The sequence below is a fragment of the Bos javanicus genome, chromosome 8 (assembly GCF_032452875.1).
Source record: "Bos javanicus breed banteng chromosome 8, ARS-OSU_banteng_1.0, whole genome shotgun sequence".
In the NCBI taxonomy this organism is placed as follows: domain Eukaryota; kingdom Metazoa; phylum Chordata; class Mammalia; order Artiodactyla; family Bovidae; genus Bos; species Bos javanicus.
Window position 1 is genome coordinate 84,485,359 of NC_083875.1, and position 20,589 is coordinate 84,505,947.

The window sequence follows — 20,589 nt, forward strand, 5'->3', positions numbered from 1 at the left end:
AGAAGACTCTTGAGAGTCCCTTTGACTGAAAGGTAATCAAACCAGTCAATCCTGATGGAAATCAACCCTGAATATTCATTGGAAGAACTGATGCTGAAGTTCCAATACTTTGGCCACCTGATGAAAGAGATGACTCACTGGAAAAGACCCTGATGCTGGAAAGATTGAAGGCAGGAGGAGAAGCAGTCAACAGAGGATGAGATGATTAGCTAGCATCACCAACTCAATGGACATGAATTTGAGCCAACTCCGGGAAATAGTGAAGGACAGAGGAGACTGGTGTGCTGCAGTCCATGGGGTTACAAAGAGTCGGATATGACTTACTGACTGAAAAACAATAGCAACAAAACACCTAACCTTCTGAAAGTGTTCCACAAAATTACAGCTGTAGGAAAACTTCCAAACTCATTCTCTGATGCCACCATCACCCTGTGATCAATATCAGACAAAGATACCACAAAAAAAAGAAAATCACAGGCCAATATCAATGATGAATGTTAGAGACATAAATCCTCAACACAATACTAACAATCCAAGTCCAACAATACATTAAAAAGATCATTCACGATGATCAAGTGGGATTCATGTACAGATGCAAGGATTTTTCAATATCTGCAAATCAATCGATGTGACACACAAACTGAAGAATAAAAACCATATGATTATCTCAGTAGATGCAGAAAGACAAAATTCAGCACTCTTTTATGATAAAAACTCTCCAGAAAGTGGGCATGGGGGGAACATTTCTCAACATAATAAAGGCCATATATGACAAATCTACTGCTTAACATCATACTCAATGTTGAAATGCTGAAAGCTTTTTCTCTAAGATCAGGAATAAGACAAGGATGTTTGCTCTCACCACTATTATTCAGCATAGTTCTGGATGTCCTAGTTACAGCAATCAGAGAAGAAAAAGAAACAAATGGAATCCAAATAGAAAATGAAGAAGTTAAACTGTCACTGTTTGCAAATGACATGATACTATTCATAGAAGACCCTAAGGACACTACTACAAAACTATTAAATCTCATCAGTGAACCTAGTAAAGTTGCAGGTTACACAATGAATACACACACAAAAAACTGTTGCATTTCTATACAATAACATCAAAAGATCAGAAAGAGAAATTCAAGAAACAATTCCATTTACCATCATATCAAAAGGATAAACTACCTATGAATAAACCTACCTAAGGAGACTAAAGATTTATACTCTGAAAATTATAAGGTGTTGATGAAGGAAACTGAAGAAGACACAAACAGATGAAAAGACATATCATGTTTGTGGACTGGAAAAATTAATATTGTCAAAATGAATATACTACCCAAAGCAATCTACAGATTCAATGCAATCCTGATCAAATGACCAATGGCATTTTTCACAGAACTACGGCTTTCCTGGTGGCTCAGACGGTAAAGAATCTGCGTGTAATGCGGGAGACCTGGGTTCGATCCCTAGATTGGGAAGATCCCCAGGTGCAAGGAATGCAACCCTCGCCAGTGTTCTTGCCTGGAGAATCCCCATGGACAGATGAGCCTGGTGGGTACAGTCCATGGGGTCGCAAGGAGTCAGACATGACTGAGCAACTAAGCACAGCACAGCACAGAACAAAAAAATCTCAAAATCTGTATGGAGACACAAAAGACCTTGAACAGCCAAAGCAATCTTAAGAAAGGAAAACAAAGCTGGAGGAATCAGACTTCCTGACAAAAGTAGAAATATAGATCAGTGGAACTGAACAGAAAACCCAGAAGTAAATTCATACACCTTTGGTCAGTTAATCTATGACAAAGGAGGCAAGACAATACAATGTTGGACAGACAGTCTCGTCAACAAATGGTGCTGGGGGAACTAGACAGCTACCTGTAAAAAAAAAAATCATTCTTTAATACCATACACAAAAATAACGTCAAAATGGATTAAAGACCTAAATGTGAAACCAGACACTATAACACTCCTAGAGGAAAACATAAGCAGTACAATCTTCAACATAAATGTAGCAATATCTTTTTTATCTGTCTCTCCAAATAATGGAAAGAAAAATAAAAATGCACAAATGGGGCCTACTTAAAATATTTTGCACAGCAAAGAAAACAAAAAACAGAATGAAAAGAAAACCCACATATTGGGATAAAATGTTTGCAAATGATGTGACTGACATGGGATTCGTCTCCAAACTTTACAAACAGCTCATGAGGTTTAACATAATCAAAACAAACAACTCACTCAAAAAATGGGCAGAAGACCTAAATAGACATTACTTCAAAGAAGACATACAGATGACCAAGAGGCACATGAAAAGAGCTCAACATCGCTAATTACTATAGAAATGTAAATCAAAACTACAATGAGATACCATTCACACCAGTCAGTGTGGCCATCATCAAAAAAATCCACAAAGAATAAATGTTGGAGAGAGTGTGGAGATAAGGGAACCCTCCTACAATGTTGGTGGGAATGCAAATTGGCACAGTCACTATGGAGAACATTATGGTGGCTTCTCTAAAAACCTAAAAATACAGCTACCATATGACTTTGCAATCCCATCCCTGGGCAGATTCCTGAAGAAAATCATGGTCCAAAAGGATATATGCACCCCCAGAGTTTGTTTCAGTGCTGTTTACAATAGCTAAGACATGGAAGCAACCTAAATGTCCATCTACAGAGGAATGGAGAAAGAAAATATGGTGTATATATATACAATGGAATATTACTCAGCCATTAAAAAGAATGAAATAATGCCATTTGCAGCAACATGGATGAACCTAGAGATTGTCATACTTAGTGAAGTAAGTTAGACAGAGAAGGATAAATAGTGTATGATACCCCTTCTAAGCAGAATCTAAAAAGAACTGGTACCCACGAACTTATTTACAAAACGGAAACAGACTTAGAGAACAAACCTAGACGCCGGGGCGGGGCGGGATGGGGGAAAGAATACGGGGAAGGAATAGTTATAGTTAGGAAGTTTGTGATTGACATATACACACTGCTATATTTAAAATGGATAACCAACAAGGTCCTACTGTAGAGCACAGGGAAGTCTGCTCAATGTTATGTTGCAGCCAGGATGGGAGCAGAGTTTGGGGGAGAATGCATACATGTATATGTACAACTAAATCCCTTTGCTGTCCACCTGAAACTATCACATCATTGTTAACTGGCTATACTTCAATATAAAATATAAAGTAAAAAAAAAAATCTATCAAAAATTTTCTCAAACATCAAGAACCAGGAAGTAGTTATTATAGATGAAATAAATTACTTTTTAACAATATAATGCATGTATTTCATTTCCATTATTTCTGTCTTTCATGAAGATCAGAGACAATTTTGTAGTTCAAAGTTCATAACTGTTAAGTCACACAACTCACATATACCTATAATCCAAGCTTGACTTGGAGCTGATAGTCTCTTTTTACTGTCTTTGATCTTAGTTTTTATTTATTTACACTTGTCCATTCACTATATGGGTTAATAGATACCTTCTAAAACTCACTGAAAAGTAAAGAAATAAATAAATGAACAAATAAGAACTTACCAGGGACTTGGTCATTTCTGGCTCTTCTGGGAAAGGGGCAGAGATCTGAGAAAACAGATTGACAGAGGGACACAAGAGAAGGAAACGTGTCAATGTCATTTACTGTCCATGAACCTGACCCAAAAACTTATTTGTAGAACCATATCACAAAAAAATCATCCTGTACTGTACAAAGATTTAAATGCAGGAGTTTTACCACAGCATGGCTAATACAAAAAAAAAAAAAAAAGAAAATTAGAAACATCTTGATACCCAATAATTATGAACAGCTTAAATACTTTACAGGGCATCCATAGGATACAATATTATGTAAAATTAAAGTACTATAGAAAAATAAAATGGTAAGTAAAAATAAAAAGATGTACCAAACAGTATGGGTCCATTTTCATTGAATAATATGTGTGTATGTACACATGAACACATACATGAATGCATTCATGCACACAGAGAAAATCATCTGGAAGGAAATATATTAATATGTTAACAGATATAACATTTGGATGATGGGAAAATTATAGGTAATTTTTGGTATAGACCATCTGGTGATGTCCATGTGTAGGTCTTCTGTTGTGTTGTTGGAAGAGGGTGTTTGCTAAGACCAGTGTGTTCTCTTGGCAAAACACTATTTTTTTTTTTTTTTTTTTGAGTTTTAGTGCTGGTTTTACCTTAACCACATACTGCACACCCAAAAAAAATAGGACTTAAGTAAAAGTACAGACAAATAACTCTGGGAGAAGGCCTGAAGCAGCCCCTAAGGAAAGCTGCAGTCAAGTGACAGGAACTTGGTTCTTTCACTTTGAGATTGGTCACATCAGAACGTGGGTCCAAGGCACATAGCCTCAAGCAGAGATGTCCTGCTGCTGGTCACACTAACTGGATTATCCTCCAGCTCCAGACTTCTGACAGGATGTGACTGGCTCACGCTTCAGAATCTTAACGGAGATAAAGTTTGAAACCAGAGTGAATGGCTACAATGCCTGATGTGAGATTTTCATAAGTCACCTTCTGAAAACCTGCATCTTCTATCATCTCCTTGAATTCCTCCTGAGATGGGAACTGTCGGATACTCTCTACAAGGTATTGGTAGGACTTCCAATCTCCTGCAATGACTTCTCCCAGGACAGGAATGACCTGGAAGCTATATACATCATAGAGCCTGGATAGGAGGGGATTGTTTACTTGGCTGAACTCCAGACAGAGAAACCTTCCTCCTGGTTTCAGGACACGGTGGGCTTCCTGTAGTGGCTGATCAATGTGTGTGACGTTCCGGATCCCAAAGGCAATGGTGTAAACATCAAACTTGTTATCGTCGAAGGGCAGTTCTTCTGCATCTCCCAATATCCAGGCAAGTCCAGCTTTGTATCCTTGAGCACGGGCTTTCTGTTTTCCAATCTTTAGCATCTCCTTGTTGATGTCACAGACCATGACATGAGAACCACCCAAGGAATCCTCTTCATTCTGGTACTTTCTGGCAATTTCTTCCCAGGATAAATTTTGTTGGGCCCTTAGCTGCCTCTTCTGCTTTCTCTGATGCTGCGCCTGAACATAATTAAGGAACCGGAATGCAATGTCACCTGTGCCTCCAGCAACATCCAGAAGCTGGGTCCCAGGAAACGGGCGCATCTTCCAGAGCAGCAAATCCTTCCAAACACGATGGATACCGAGACTCATCATATCATTCATCACATCATACTTCTTGGCCACACTTTCAAACACATGTCCGGATCGAATCCGCGTCTCTTGCGTCTCCTGCATTACAGGCCGATTCTTTACCATCTGGCAAAACACTATTAGCCTTTGCCCTGCTTCGTTCTGTGCTCCAAGGACAAATTTGCCTGTTACTCCAGCAATGGCACCCCACTCCAGTACTCTTGCTTGGAAAATCCCATGGACGGAGGAGCCTGTTAGGCTGCAATCCATGGGGTCGCTAAGAGGCGGACACGACTGAGCGACTTCACTTTCACTTTTCACTTTCACGCATTGGAGAAGGAAATGGCAACCCACTCCAGTGTTCTTGCCTGGAGAATCCCAGGGACGGGGGAGCCTGGTGGGCTGCCGTCTATGGGGTCGCACAGAGTCAGACATGACTGAAGTGACTTAGCATAGCCACGTATTTTTTGACTTCCTTCTTTTGCATTCCAGTCCCCTATAATGAAAAGGGCATCTTTTTGGGGTGTTAGGTCTAGAAGGTCTTGTAGGTCTTCCTAGAACCATTCAACTTCAGCTTCTTTAGCATTACTGGTCAGGGCATAGACTTGGATTACTGTGGTATTGAATGGTTTGCCTTGAAAATGAAGAGAGATCATTCTGTTATTTTTGAGTTTGCATCCAAGTACTGCATTTCAGACTCTTTTGTTGACTATGATGGTTACTCCATTTCTTCTAAGGGATTCCTGCCCGCAGTAGTAGATATAATGGTCACCTGAGTTAAATTCACCCATTCCAGTCCATTTTAGTTTGCTGATTTCTAGAATGTCGACATTCACTCTTGCCATCTCCTGTCTGACCACTTCCAATTTGCCTTGATTCATGGACCTAACATTCCAGGTTTCTATGCAATATTGCTCTTTACTGCATCGGACTTCAGTTCCATCACCAGTCACATCCACAACTGGGTGTTGTTTTTGCTTTAGCTCTGTCTCTTCATTGTTTCTGGAGTTATTTCTCTACTGATCCAGTAGCATATTGGGCACTTACCGACCTGGGGAGTTCATCTTTCAGTGTCCTATCTTTTTGCCTTTTCATACTGTTCATGGGGTTCTCAAGGCAAGAATACTGAAGTGGTTTGCCATTGCCTTCTCTAGTGGACCCCGTTTCGTCAGAACTCTCCTCCATGACCCGTCCATCTTGGGTGGCCCTACATGGCATGCCTCATAGTTTCATTGAGTTAGGCAAGGCTGTGGTCCTTGTGATCAGATTGGTTAGTTTTCATCCCCATCCCTGGTACTCAATTCCTCACTCTCACTCCTAAACTTTCTTTTCCAACTGCCAATCATTGCACACTGACCTCACCCCAGCAGCCATTACTCACAGATCAGAATCACTGGTTCCCATGTTCTACTGCTCACAGGCCCCAAATGAGGCAGGAGATAGATGGGCTCCAGGTTAGACATTTACAGCCAGCATCCTATTTACACTTCCAGATAGAAGTAACAACAGGAACAAGTTAAATACCTGTATTTTGCCTCCAGTGGATACTTTAAGATAGCAGTCCTGGCCATGGCAGAGAGGAGCTGAGTCCTGCTCAGATAAAGAGACCACATATTTCTCATTCTTGAGGTCAAGGACACTTCCCTATCTATATATGCACAGAAAGTTTCCTCAGCAGTCAAAAAGGGAGGGAGCACCACCCATAAGAGGTGGTGTCAACCTTCCCATAGGTTGCTGCACTGGGAACCCACCTTGGCAAAAGGATGTGCACACATATGAGGGAGGACCTAGGTCAGGTCAGTTATGAGGAAAAAAAGTGAGATAACTGGTCAAAGGCAAACAAAAACCTAGAACTGCCCTATATAAAAGATGTAACTGTCTCTTTACTGTGCTCCTCCTCACTAGTGGGGATGCCCACACTCTTTCTCTCCAGGCATGTATCTCTACCTTGCTATGTCTTAACTAAACAAACTCTACCACATGTTATGCTGTGTCTCTAATAATAAACTTTATACTGGTTTTTGTTTTGTTGTTTTTTTTTTTTTTTACAGTTTTTGCCTCCTTAAAACATTTTTGCTTTCAAATAGGTCAAAAGCCAGGGAAACTCTGCTTCTGGCTCTTGCTGGTGGAGTGGATAGGATTCCTGGTTTTCACCCAGGTTCAATTCTTGGGCAGGGAACAAAGATCTCACTTCAAGCCACCATTGTTCTCTCTACAAGATCATAATCATTCATTCTATAGTTCCTGATCACAGAGCCTCCAATAACTGTACCCCATGGTCCTGACTCTACGTCAATCAATCCCATGCGCTGAAAAGGAAAAACTCCTCCTGTGTGTTTTTCTTCTATTCTCACACCATCTACTTAGAGTTTTAGCATTATTCACACAGGTTAGGGGCTCAGTCCTGTAAGACTGTCCCCACCCCAAATTCAGATGCCAACAACAAGTTCAGGTTCTTACTTGTGTTTCTGACCAACTGGCTACAATTAGATGTTCCCATGAGGTTCCCTCATATTACACTAATTTTCTAGAGTAGCTCATAGAACTCAAGAAAATATTTTACTTATTAGATTACCAATTTATTATAAGAGAATATAATTAAGAAACAGCCAGGTAGAAGAGATGGATATGCAAGATATGTCAGAAGGAGTGCATTGCTCTTCCAGAATCTCTACATGTTCAATCTAGAAACTCTCCAAACTCCATTCTTTTGAGTTTTTATGAAGACTTCACTATGTACAGATGACTGTTTAAATAACTAGCCATTAGTGGTTCAACTTCCTACTCAACTTCAAGCCCTAAAACTTTAAGAACTTGCTTGGTTCCCCTGGCAAACAATCCCCATTGAGTGATTCACTAGGGGCTTTCCAAACATCATTTCATTAAAATAAACTCAGGGGTGTTTCAAAGTAACTTATTATTTATAACAACAACAACAAAAACCCTACTAATTTCACCTTTATCTCTCTAGTGCTACGTCAAGAGACAGAAATAAAAGAGGCCCCTATAACTCTTATCATTTAGGAAATTAGAAAGGTGTTAGGAGCCTTGTGCTGGGAACTGTGGATGAAAATCAAAATACGTATTTATTATATCACAATCCCGCATGCACCAATAACTGGCATCCACACCTTTATTACTACTGTTGACTGAAAAAAAATTCTCACCCTAAAAGGTGAGGATTATTTTTATTCAGTAGACTTACTGAGGACTTAAGTCCAGGATACAGCCCCTCAGACAGCTAACAGGGACTTTTCTGAAGAGATAAAGGAGGAGCCAGAGTAAAAGGGAGCTTTTGCAACAAAACAAAAACCAAGTATTTGGAATATCAAAAGATTCAGTTCAGTTCAGTTCAGTTCAGTCACTCAGTCGTGTCTGACTCTCTGCGACCCCATGAATCATAGCACGCCAGGCCTCCCTGTCCATCACCAATTCCCAGAGTTCACTCAAACTCATGTCCGTCGAGTCGGTGATGCCATCCAGCCACCTCATCCTCTGTCATCCCCTTCTCCTCCTGCCCCCTCTCCCCCCCAGCATTAGAGTCTTTTCCAATGAGTCAACTCTTAGCATGAGGTGGCCAAAGTACTGGAGTTTCAGCTTTAGCATCAGTCCTTCCAGTACTGTCTGTCAATTAAAGAAAATCCAGGCATCTCAAGTTAATGAATTTAGCATTTTTCTATATATGGGACAATGCAAGAGTTTGCATTCATTAGAAATCGTTCCTTTGATAAGCACTGTAACAATCTGGGACCAATGTCTTATTTTTCTCCATTCTGAATTCCCCTAAAGGTGAACAACTGCGGGTAGCAGCAGTGGCTGATGGCTTGATGGTCACAACCTCTTTTGTTTACTGAAATGGCAGGCCACATTCTTGGTCCACACTACTCACCATACATCTCCATTGGTAATCCCAAGTCTCCAGTTCCAGACAGGCCTGCACCTTAGTGGGCCATGAAAAAATCACCCAAGGACTCCTCTCACTATCCACACACAGTAGACCTATACCATTAGTTTTCCTAACAAATTTACATACACACACAAACAATTGGGAACTCAATCAGTGAACAAAGCTATGAATATTCCTGAATTTTAAAGATAAATTTTAAAATCTAAAACACATCCAAATCTAAAGTGCAAGTGAATGAACAGATTATTTACAGAGAAAGAATTAAAAAAATCAAGATGCCTCATCTGCAGTAATGAATGCTAAGTGACATCAGAAGTAGCATCTAAAGGATGACTTCTCTGTTAGGGCCAAAGACATTTTCAAAAATGAAAGCACTTACAAAGTATCTCTTACCATTATCTGAGAAAAAAAAACCCACAAAAGTATTCCAAATAAATGTAAAATAAATCAGGTGAGAAATAGCAAACAGAAATATATTTTTCAGCAATAACTTTTGTAAGGTATATAATTATTAAAAAGGACAATAATGATGATATGATAAGAATGTAATCAAAGGGAAAAGTAATAACATTATCATATGACAAAACATTTCAGGAAAAAGTCAGAAGTTATCTGGGGTGTAGAATGGAAACAATGAACAAAAATTTCATCAATCCAATGAAAAAGGAAAAGAAAATCAGAAAACAGTGAGTTAAAATAAATAGTAAACATTAAAATGGAAGGTATAAAATTGGGTAAATCATTATTACACCAAACTGAAAAGGTAAAATTATCTGTTGACAGACTAGATTATAGGTTAGATTTGGAAAAACCAAAGTGTATCTATTGCAAGCAGTAGATCTAAACAATGAGAGCAATAGAAATACAAAATAAAGCCCTGGGCAAAGATAAATCATCCAAATGAAAGTGAAAGCTGGGATAGCAATATAAATATCAAAATGAAATTCAAGGTTGAAATTGCTTTTCACTGAAAAGACAGATCCTATAATAATAGCATCCAATAAATTTTTAAAAATACAAAATGCATTAACCATTAGATTTATGCATGCCTTTCCCCCATATACATGCAAACAAAACTAGTAAAAAAGCACATAGAACTACAAAGTGAATTATTAGTAAAAAATTATTACTGCAACTCTTTGGAAATATGATGAATCAAGTAAACCAAAAATAAGAAAAAAAAGACTTGAAAAATACCAACAAGCTATATTTAATATACATTAGGAAAGGTTTATACCACACACACAGAAAATATGCTTTCTCTTATATCCATTGAACAAAGTTCACTGTAACTTGTGTAGCTTGCCTTCAAGTCACAAAGAGAAAGAGAAATATCGTATTCTAACACACATATAGAATCTAGAAAAATGGCTCTGAAGAATTTATTTACAAGGTAGCAATGGAGAAACAGACATAGGGAACAGACTTACGGACATGCGGAGAAGGGAGAAGGGGAGATGTATGGAAAGAGTAACATGGAAACTTACACTACCATGTTTAAAATAGATAGCCAATGGGAATTTGCTATATGGCTCAGGAAACTCAAACAGGGGTTCTGTATCAACCTAGAGTGGTGGGATGGGGAGGGAGATAGGAGGGAGTTTCAAAAGGGAGGGGATATATGTATACCTATAGCTGATTCATGTTGAGGTGTGGCAGAAAACAACAAAATTCTGTAAAGCAATTATCCTTCAATTAAAAAAAATTTTTTTTAAGAAAAAGCTTGATAAATTGTTAAAAGTTGAGACTTTGCAGTCTACAGTCTATGAAAATACAATAAATTAAAAATAAACAAAACATAGCAATAATTCAGGAATAAAGAAACTCAGGATCAAAGTGGAACATCAAACTGAAATTACACATTTCAAAAATAAAGATGCATATAAAAGAAATATCATACCCCTAAATGTATCCAGTATGGGAAAGAATGACAGTTACATAAAATGGGGGGAAATGGGGGAGTGGGGAGAAAACATTTTTTAAAAAGATAAAATTAATGTAAAAATAGTAGAGAGTATAAACATAATGAATACTTCAAAATGACCAACAAAATAAATCTTGAGATTCCTGATAATAAAAAAAGGAAGAAAAATGATACATAAATAACTAGGTACGACAATGTAGCTCCTAACCGGGATACAAAGCACATAACAATATATTTTTAAATCTCTAGCAAAGTGTACCATGAAGAAAACTTTCACATATTGAGGCACGGAGAAGTCGTTTTGGCTTACACATGGTTCAGACTGAACTTTGTGTGAACACACACAGCACATCTGCTTTAACCATTAAGGTGTTTGGAAGATAAGAATAAGTAACTCCCTTCTTATAGCATCCCCTTAACAGGAATCATGGTCCTGCAGTCTCACTGTATAAGTACTAAATCTGGCTGCTTTAAAACGTTGAAGGAATGTATCCCTGTCGTGTTTGATATATGATCTTTGTTCTGATAAGTTTATAAGGCTAAGCTGAAAACCATATTCCAACCCAGCAATTCCTCAGAGCCTCCTAGCTGTCTCCTGGGCTACAGTCCTCAGTTTGGCTCAAATAATACTAACAAAACTCTTTTCTACTCCTATTATGATTATTTATTATTTATTTCCATCAATAATTTTTTAAAAATCAGAAATAGAAACAACCTAGTAAGCAGAAAAAAAGAGAGGATATTAATGACCATCTACCATCTCTCCCCTTCAGATCCTTCATTTCTCAGGCCCCACAGTTACCCTTCCCCCACAGAATCCAAGAACCTGCCCACCGATCCAACAACAAAGGTCCCATAGATCCCATCACTCCGCCTGGAGTTCCACCATCCACTATCAGTCCCACCCCATGTCTCCAGGGATTCACCATTACAGATCCCACCAATCCTGCCGGAATCCACCATCAAGACCACACCGACCCCTATTATTCCATCCACTGACCGCCTCCCCATTGTTCATCACGGACATCAGCGACACTTTCCCACTAAATCCCCACCCCAACGCTCCCTGCACTCACCAGCCCCTCACCCATGCTCTTTCCAGACAGTGGTCATTTAGATGTCGCAGTGGTAAAGAATCTGCCTGCCAATGCAGAAGGTGCAAGAGGCATTGGTTGGATCCCTGGGTGGCAAAGATCCCCTAGAGAAGGAAATGGCAACCCGCTCCAGAAAATTCCATGGACAGAGGAGCCTGGAGGGCTACAATCCATGGGGTCGCGAAGAATCGGAAACGACTGAGCGACGGAGCGTGCGCGAGTGCGCGCACGCACACACACACACACACACACACACACACACACAGTCACAGGAAATACAACTCCACCTACTTCCTTTTTCTGGATTCCCTCCTCGCCGTTGTGGAATTTCTTAGCTCCGCCTCCGTATGCCCATGCTCAACAGTGGCTTCTCTGCGGAAATTTGCCAGTATTCAACATGGCGCTCTCCTGAACTCTGCTCTTCTTTAAATGATTTAAATTTGATTCAATATGGCGGCGCCCAGGTACTCACTCAGGCCTGTGGGCGGCCATGTTGAAATGAGGTAGACTTGTGTAGTAAAGAGCTGCTAAGTCACTTCAGTCGTGTCCGACTCTGTGCGACCCCATAGACGGCAGCCCACCAGGCTCCCCCGCCCCTGGGATTCTCCAGGCAAGAACACTAGAGGGGTTTACATTTCCTTCTCCAATGCATGAAAGTGAAAAGGGCAAGTGAAGTTGCTCAGTCATGTCTGACTCTTAGTGACCCCATAGACTGCAGCCTACCAGGCTCCTCCGTCCATGGGATTTTCCAGGCAAGAGTACTGGAGTGGGTTGCCATTGCCTTCTCCGTAGTAAAGAGCTGTCAGGAGGAAAGGGGGAACCGAGGGATGTATCCTGGAATTAAGCCAGGAACAACCAGAGCTGATCACCCAAAGCAGCCCCAGGCACCTTCCCTATTCCTGTGGATTTGAAACACCTCAAACAATAATATCTAAGCAGCAATTATTAAGCACTCCATCCCCAAGTAGCAGAATAAATATTCTATCCAAGCATCTAGGGAGCATTTACCAAGGGATACCATAATTTGTGGGCTTCCCTGGTGGTGTCAGTGGTAAAGAACCCGCCTGCCAATGCAGGAGACACAATGAGATATGGGTTTGAAAAGAACATGAGAGACCTGTAACCAAATTGGCTTTGGACTTGAACAGCAATAATGGAACCTAGAAGATAAAAGAGCAATACATTAAAAATTTGTGGGAAAATTGTTTCCAACTTGGAACTGTTATACTATACAAAATTATTAATTACGTGTTGGTATAGAAACCAACATTTTCAGACGTGCATGGTCTCAAAGTAATTGCTCTCCTATTCATACTTTTCTTAGGAAACTACTGGAGAAAAAAATGTGAAATCAATATAGCAGGATCCAGCAAAAAATCACAGATGTGCAGGAGTTCTAGAGAGCTTTCATTACAGATCTGAACAGCTCAGAATAAATATCTCCAAGAATATGACACTGTCAAAATCAGTGTTACTGTGAATGCATTAGGAACTCATGGGGGGGAAAAAAGACCTTTGAAGGTGGTATGAAGAGGTTGGAAAAAAGTATTGTTTCAGAGCATGTTACACTAGTTTCTCCCAGATACATATCCTCACACACATACATTTTCAATAAGTAGGCAAGAAGAAAAGCAAGTCAAGAAAAGCAATACAAGCAGAGGGGCATATATATATATATATATATATATATATATATATATACACAAACTAGCAATAAACATATCTTTGTACAGAATGATTAGCATTCTGATCCTACTGGATTTGATTTAGGTCATACCTGAATGGTCTGGTGGTTTTCCCCATTTTCTTCAATTTAAGTCTGATTTTGCAATAAGGATTTCATGATCTGAGCCACAGTCATCTCCTGGTCTTGTTTTTGCTGACTGTATAGAGTTTCTCTGACTTTGGCTGCAAATAATACAATCAATCTGATTTCAGTGTTGGCCATCTGGTGATGTCCATGTGTCTTCTCTTGTGCTGTTGGAAGAGGGTTTTTGCTAAGATCAGTGTGTTCTTTTGGTAAAACTCTATTAGCCTTTCCCCTGCTTCACTCTGTACTCCAAGGCCAAATTTGCCTGTTACTCCAGGTATTTCTTGACTTCCTACTTCTGCATCTCAGTCCCCTATAATGAAAAGGGCATCTTTTTTGGGGTGTTAGGTCTAGAAGGTCTTGTAGGTCTTCATAGCACCGTTCAACTTCAGCTTCTTCAGCATTACAGGTCAGGGCAGAGACTTGGATTACCGTGATATTAAATGGTTTGCCTTGAAACTGAGCAGAGATCATTCTGTCATTTTTGAGATTGCATCCAAGTACTGCATTTCACAATCTTTTGTTGACAATGATGGCTACTCCATTTCTTCTAAGGGATTCCTGCCCACATTAGTATATATAATGGTCATCTGAGTTAAATTCACCCATTCCAGTCCATTTTAGTTTGCTGATTCCTAGAATGTCAAATATCACTCTTGCCATCTCCTGTTTGACCACTTCCAATTTGCCTCGATTCATGGACCTAACCATTCCAGGTTCCTATAGAATACTTTTCTTTACAGAATCTGACCTTGCTTCTATCACCAGTCACATCCACAACTCAGTGTTATTTTTGCTTTGGCTCCATCCCTTCATTCTTTCTGAAGTTATTTCTCCACTGATCCCCAGTAGCATATTGGGCACCTACCGACCTGGGGAGTTCATCTTTCAGTGTCCTATCTTTTTGCCTTTTCATACTGTTCATGGGGTTCTAAAGGCAAGAATACTGAAGTGGTTTGCCACTCGCTCTCCAGTGACCCACATTTTATCACTGTAAAACCACTAGACCATACAGGTATGACCTAAATCAAATCCCTTATGATTATACAGTGGAAGTGACAAATAGATTTAAGGGATTAGATCTGATAGACAGAATGCCTGATGAACTATGGATGGAGGTTCATGATATTGTATAGGAGACAGGGATCCAGACCATCCCCAAGAAAAAGAAATGCAAAAAAAGCAAAATGGCTGTATGAGGAGGCCTTCCAAATAGCTGTGAAAAGAAGAGAAGCCAAAAGCAAAGGATAAAAGGAAAGATACAACCATTTGAATGCAGAGTTCCAAAGAATAGCAAGGAGAGATAAGAAAGCCTTCCTCAGTGATCAGTGCAAAGAAATAGAAGAAAACAATAGAATGGGAAAGGCTACAGATCTATTCAAAAAAATTAGACATACCAAGGGAACATTTCACGCAAGATGGGCTCAATAAAGGACAGAAGTGGTATGGACCTAACAGAAGCAGAAGACATTAAGAAGAGGTGGCAACAATACACAGAAGAACTGTACAAAAAAACCTTCACGACAGAGATAATCACGATGGTGTGATCACCGACATAGAGCCAGACATCCTGGAATGTGAAGTCAAGTGGGCCTTAGAAAGCATCACTATGGACCAAGCTAGTGGAGGTGATGGAATTCCAGTTGAGCTATTTCAAATACTAAAAGATGATGCTGTTCAAGTGCTTCACTCAATATATCAGCAAATTTGGAAAACTCAGCAGTGGCCACAGGACTGGAAAAGGTCAGTTTTCATTCCAATTCCAAAGAAAGGCAATGCCAAAGAATGCTCAAACTACCGCACAATTGCACTCATATCACACACTAGTAAAGTAATGCTCAAAATTCTCCAAGCCAGGTTTCAGCAATATGTGAACCGTGAACATCCAGATGTTCAAGCTGGATTTAGAAAAGGCAGAGGAACCAGAGATCAAATTGCCAACATCCACTGGATCATGGAAAAAGCAAGAGAGTTTCAGAAAAACATCTATTTCTGCTTTATTGACTATGCCAAAGCCTTTGACTGTGTGGATCACAATAAACTGTGGAAAATTCTGAAAGAGATGGGAATACCAGACCACCTGACCTGCCTCTTGAGAAATCTGTATGCAGGTCAGGAAGGAACAGTTAGAACCGGACATGGAACAACAGACTGGTTCCAAATCGGGAAAGCAGTACGTCAAGGCTGTATATTGTCACCCTGCTTATTTAACTTATATGCAGAGTACATCATGAGAAACGCTGGGCTGGATGAAGCATAAGCTGGAATCAAGATTTCCCAGAAAAATATCAATAACCTCAGATATGCAGATGACACCACCCTTATGGCAGAAAGTGAAGAAGAACTAAAGAGCCTCTTGATGAAAGTGAAAGTGGAGAGTGAAAAAGTTGGCTTAAAGCTCAACATTCAGAAAACTAATATGGCATCTGGTCCCATCACTTCATAGCAAATAGATGGGGAAACAGTGGAAACAGTGGCTGACTTTATTTTTTGGGGTGGGGGGAGCTCCAAGTCACTGCAGATGGTGAAGCTGACTGCAACCATGAAATCAAAAGACGCTTACTCCTTGGAAGGAAAGTTATGACCAACCTAGACAACATATTAAAAAGCAGAGACATTACTTTGCCACCAAAGGTCCGTCTAGTCAAGGCTATGGTTTTTCCAGTAGTCATGTATGGATGTGAGAGTTGGACTATGAAGAAAGCTGAGTGCCAAAGAATTGATGAATTTGAACTGTGGTGTTGGAGAAGACTCTTGAGAGTCCCTTGGACTGCAAGGAGATACAACCATTCCATTCTAAAGGAGATCAGTCCTGAGTGTTCATTGGAAGGACTGATGCTGAAGCTGTTAACTTCAATACTTTGGCTGCCTGATGCGAAGAGCTAACTCATTTGAAAAGACCTTGATGCTGGGAAAGATTGAGGGCCGGAGAAGAGGATGACAGAGGATGAGACGGTTGGATGGTATCACTGACTCATTGGCTATGAGTTTGAGTAAACTCCAGGAGTTAGTGATGGACAGGGAGGCCTGGCGTGCTGCAGCCCATAGGGTCACAGAGAGTCGGATACAAACGACTGACTGAAATGAACTGAACTGATCCTACTGGAAGAGAATATATTTGTGGGTACTAGTGAAATGCTGTAGATAATTGGATGTGTTGGCCCAAGAGTGTTACATGTGTGCTTTGAGCACAGAAATCACATATATAATTTGAACATTATCGCAGCATTGTCTATAAGGTTACATTGGTTGATTTCTTTGGTTTGTTTTGAGGAAATGAGAATAAAATTTGAGAAAAGCTTAACTTTATAATGTCACAGTAAATGTAAGCCTTAAGTGCTAAGACTTAAAATTAGAGTTAAAGGGAAATGTTAGAACTGGATATGGAACAACAGACTAGTTCCAAATAGGAAAAGGAGTACGTCAAGGCTGTATATTATCACCCTGCTGATTTAACTTATATGCAGAGTACATCATGAGAAACGCTGGACTGGAAGAAACACAAGCTGGAATCAAGATTTCCCGGAGAAATATCAATAACCTCAGATATGCAAATCATACCACCCTTATGGCAGAAGCCACAGGCTTCCCTGGTGGCTCAGAGGTTAAAGCGTCTGCCTCCAATGCTGGAGACCCGGGTTCGATCCTTGGGTGGGGAAGATCCCCTGGAGAAGGAACCGGTAACCCACTTCAGTATTCTTGTCTGGAGAATCCCATGGACAGAGAAGCCTGATAGGGTACAGTCCACGGGGTCGCAAAGAGTCGGACACAACTGAGCGACTTCACTCACTCACTTATGGCAGAAAGTGAAGAAGAACTAAAGAGCCTCTTGATGAAAGTGAAGAAGGAGAGTGAAAAAGTTGGCTTAAAGCTCAACATTCAGAAAACTAATATGGCATCTGGTCCCATCACTTCATGGAAAATAGATGGGGAAACAGTGGAAACAGTGGCTGACTTTATTTTTCTGGGCTCCAAAATCACTGCGGATGGTGATTGCAGCCATGAAATTAAAAGATGCTTGCTCCTTGGAAGGAAAGTTATGACCAACCTAGACAGCATATTAAAAAGCAGAGCCATTACTTTGCCAACAAAGGTCCATCTAGTCAAGGCTATGGTTTTTCCAGTGGTCATGTATGGATGTGAGAGTTGGACTATAAAGAAAGCTGAGAGCCAAAGAACTGATGCTTTTGAACTGTGGTGTTGGAGAAGACTCTTGAGAGTCCCTTGGACTGCAAGGAGATCCAACCAGTCCATTCTAAAGGAGATCAGTCCTGGGTGTTCATTGGAGGGACTGATGTTGAAGCTGAAACTCCAATATTTTGGCCACCTGATGCGGAAAGCTGACTCATTTGAAAAGACCCTGATGCTGGGAAAGACTGAGGGCTGGAGGAGAAAGGGACAACAGAGGATGAGATGGTTGGATGGCATTACCGACACAATGGATATGGGTTTGGGTGGACTCCGGGAGTTGGTGATGGACAGGGAGGCCTGGTGTGCTGTGGTTCATGGGGTCGCAAATAGTTGGACACAACTGAACTGAACTGAACTGAACTGAAAGGGAAGTGTAGCTTCAGCGGCAAGACAAGAAGTACCTAGGGATGAGGACAATAGGGAAAGGAAATAATGACCAATACAGATTCAACTAATAGGTGCTTAATAGGATAAGACCCTGATGTTCTTCACAATTGCTTATTAAGCACCAACTATGTGCCATGAACTCCTTAGTGCCAAATTCAGACTTAAATTGAAGAAAGTAGGGAAAACCACTAGACCATTCAGGTATGACCTAAATCAAATCCCTTATGATTATACAGTGGAAGTGAGAAATAGATTTAAGGGCCAAGATCTGATAGGTAGAGTGCCTGACGAACTATGGAATGAGGTTCATTCCATAGAACACTTTTTCACTCTCCACTTTCACTTTCATCAAGAGGCTTTTTAGTTCCTCTTCACTTTCTGCCATAGGGGTGGTGTCATTTGCATATCTGAGGTTATTGATATTTCTCCCGGCAATCTTGATTCCAGCTTGTGTTTCTTCCAGTCCAGCGTTTCTCATGATGTATTCTGCATATAAGTTAAATAAACAGGGTGAAAATATACAGCCTTGACGAACTCCTTTTCCTATTTGGAACCAGTCTGTTGTTCCATGTCCAGTTCTAACTGGACATGGAGACAGGGATCAAGACCATTCCAATGGAAAAGAAATGCAAAAAAGCAAAATGGCTGTCTGGGGAGGCCTTACAAATAGCTGTGAAAAGAAGAGAAGCGAAAAGCAAAGGAGAAAAAGAAAGATATAAACATCTGAATGCAGAGTTCCAAAGAATAGCAAGAAGAGATAAGAAAGCCTTCTTCAGCGATCAATGCAAAGAAATAGAGGAAAACAACAGAATGGGAAAGACTATGGATCTCTTCAAGAAAATCAAAGATACCAAAGGAACATTTCATGCAAAGATGGGCTCGATAAAGGACAGAAATAGTATGGACCTAACAGAAGCAAAAGATATTAAGAAGAGATGGCAAGAATACACAAAAGAACTGTACAAAAAAGATCTTCACGACCCAGATAATCACGATGGTGTGATCACTCACCTAGAGCCAGACATCCTGGAATGTGAAGTCAAGTGGGCCTTAGAAAGCATCACTACGAATAAAGCTAGTGGAGGTGATGGAATTCCAGTTGAGCTATTCCAAATCCTGAAAGATGATGCTGTGAAAGTGCTGCACTCAATACGCCAGCAAATTTGGAAAACTCAGCAGTGGCCACAGGACTGGAAAAGGTCAGTTTTCATTCCAATACCAAAGAAAGGCAATGCCAAAGAATGCTCAAACTACCGCACAATTGCACGCATTTCACACACTAGTAAAGTAATGCTCAAAATTCTCCAAGCCAGGCTTCAGTAATATGTGAACCATGAACTTCCTGATGTTCAAGCTGGTTTCAGAAAAGACAGAGGAACCAGAGATAAAATTGCCAACGTCTGCTGGATCATGGGAAAAGCAATAGAGTTCCAGAAAAACATCTATTTCTGCTTTATTGACTATGCCAAAGCCTTTGACTGTGTGGATCACAATAAACTGTGGGAAATTCTGAAAGAGATGGGAATACCAGACCACCTGATCTGCCTCTTGAGAAATTTGTATGCAGGTCAGGAAGCAACAGTTAGAACTGGACATGGAACAACAGACTGGTTCCAAATAGGAAAAGGAGTTCATCAAGGCTGTATATTGTCACCCTGTTTGTTTAACTTATATGCAGAGTACATCATGAGAAACGCTGGACTGGAAGAAACACAAGCTGGAATCAAGATTGCCGGGAGAAATATCAATAACCTCAGATATGCAGATGACACCACCCTTATGGCAGAAAGTGAAGAGGAACTAAAAAGCCTCTTGATGAAAGTGAAAGTGGAGAGTGAAAAAGTTGGCTTAAAGCTCAACATTCAGAAAACGAAGATCATGGCATCCGGTCCCATCACTTCATGGGAAATAGATGGGGAAACAGTGTCAGACTTTATTTTTCTGGGCTCCAAAATCACTACAGATGGTGACTGCAGCCATAAAATTAAAAGACGCTTACTCCTTGGAAGGAAAGTTATGACCAACCTAGATAGCATATTCAAAAGCAGAGACATTACTTTACCAACAAAGGTCCGTCTAGTC

The 20,589-nt window shown here is 40.2% G+C and overlaps 2 protein-coding genes across 9 annotated transcripts in view; both read right to left on the minus strand.

Moving 5' to 3' along the window:
• Positions 1-12,457, minus strand: part of ZNF484 (zinc finger protein 484) — a 28,744-nt gene extending 16,287 nt beyond the window's left edge. Inside the window, exons 1-4 of one of the 8 annotated variants that reach the window (XM_061426179.1) lie at positions 12,102-12,383; positions 9,084-9,210; positions 6,719-6,784; positions 3,545-3,589 (exon numbers count right to left, since the gene is read on the minus strand). In XM_061426179.1, coding sequence (XP_061282163.1) covers positions 3,545-3,589; positions 6,719-6,784; positions 9,084-9,086 — 114 coding nt within the window. In that variant the 5' untranslated portion in view covers positions 9,087-9,210; positions 12,102-12,383. The other 7 variants (XM_061426178.1, XM_061426181.1, XM_061426182.1 and 4 more) reach the window with 7 other exon arrangements.
• LOC133253352 (2-methoxy-6-polyprenyl-1,4-benzoquinol methylase, mitochondrial-like) lies at positions 4,193-5,299 on the minus strand. Its single transcript, XM_061427013.1, has one exon. It carries the CDS (start codon positions 5,297-5,299, stop codon positions 4,478-4,480), a length of 822 nt encoding a protein of 273 aa, XP_061282997.1. The 3' UTR covers positions 4,193-4,477.
• Positions 12,458-20,589: the final 8,132 nt, after the last annotated feature.

Bases quoted from the DNA above. Each gene is read 5' to 3' on its own strand.
- LOC133253352 (XM_061427013.1), bottom strand. From the start codon at position 5,299: ATGCAGGAGACGCAAGAGACGCGGATTCGATCCGGACATGTGTTTGAA.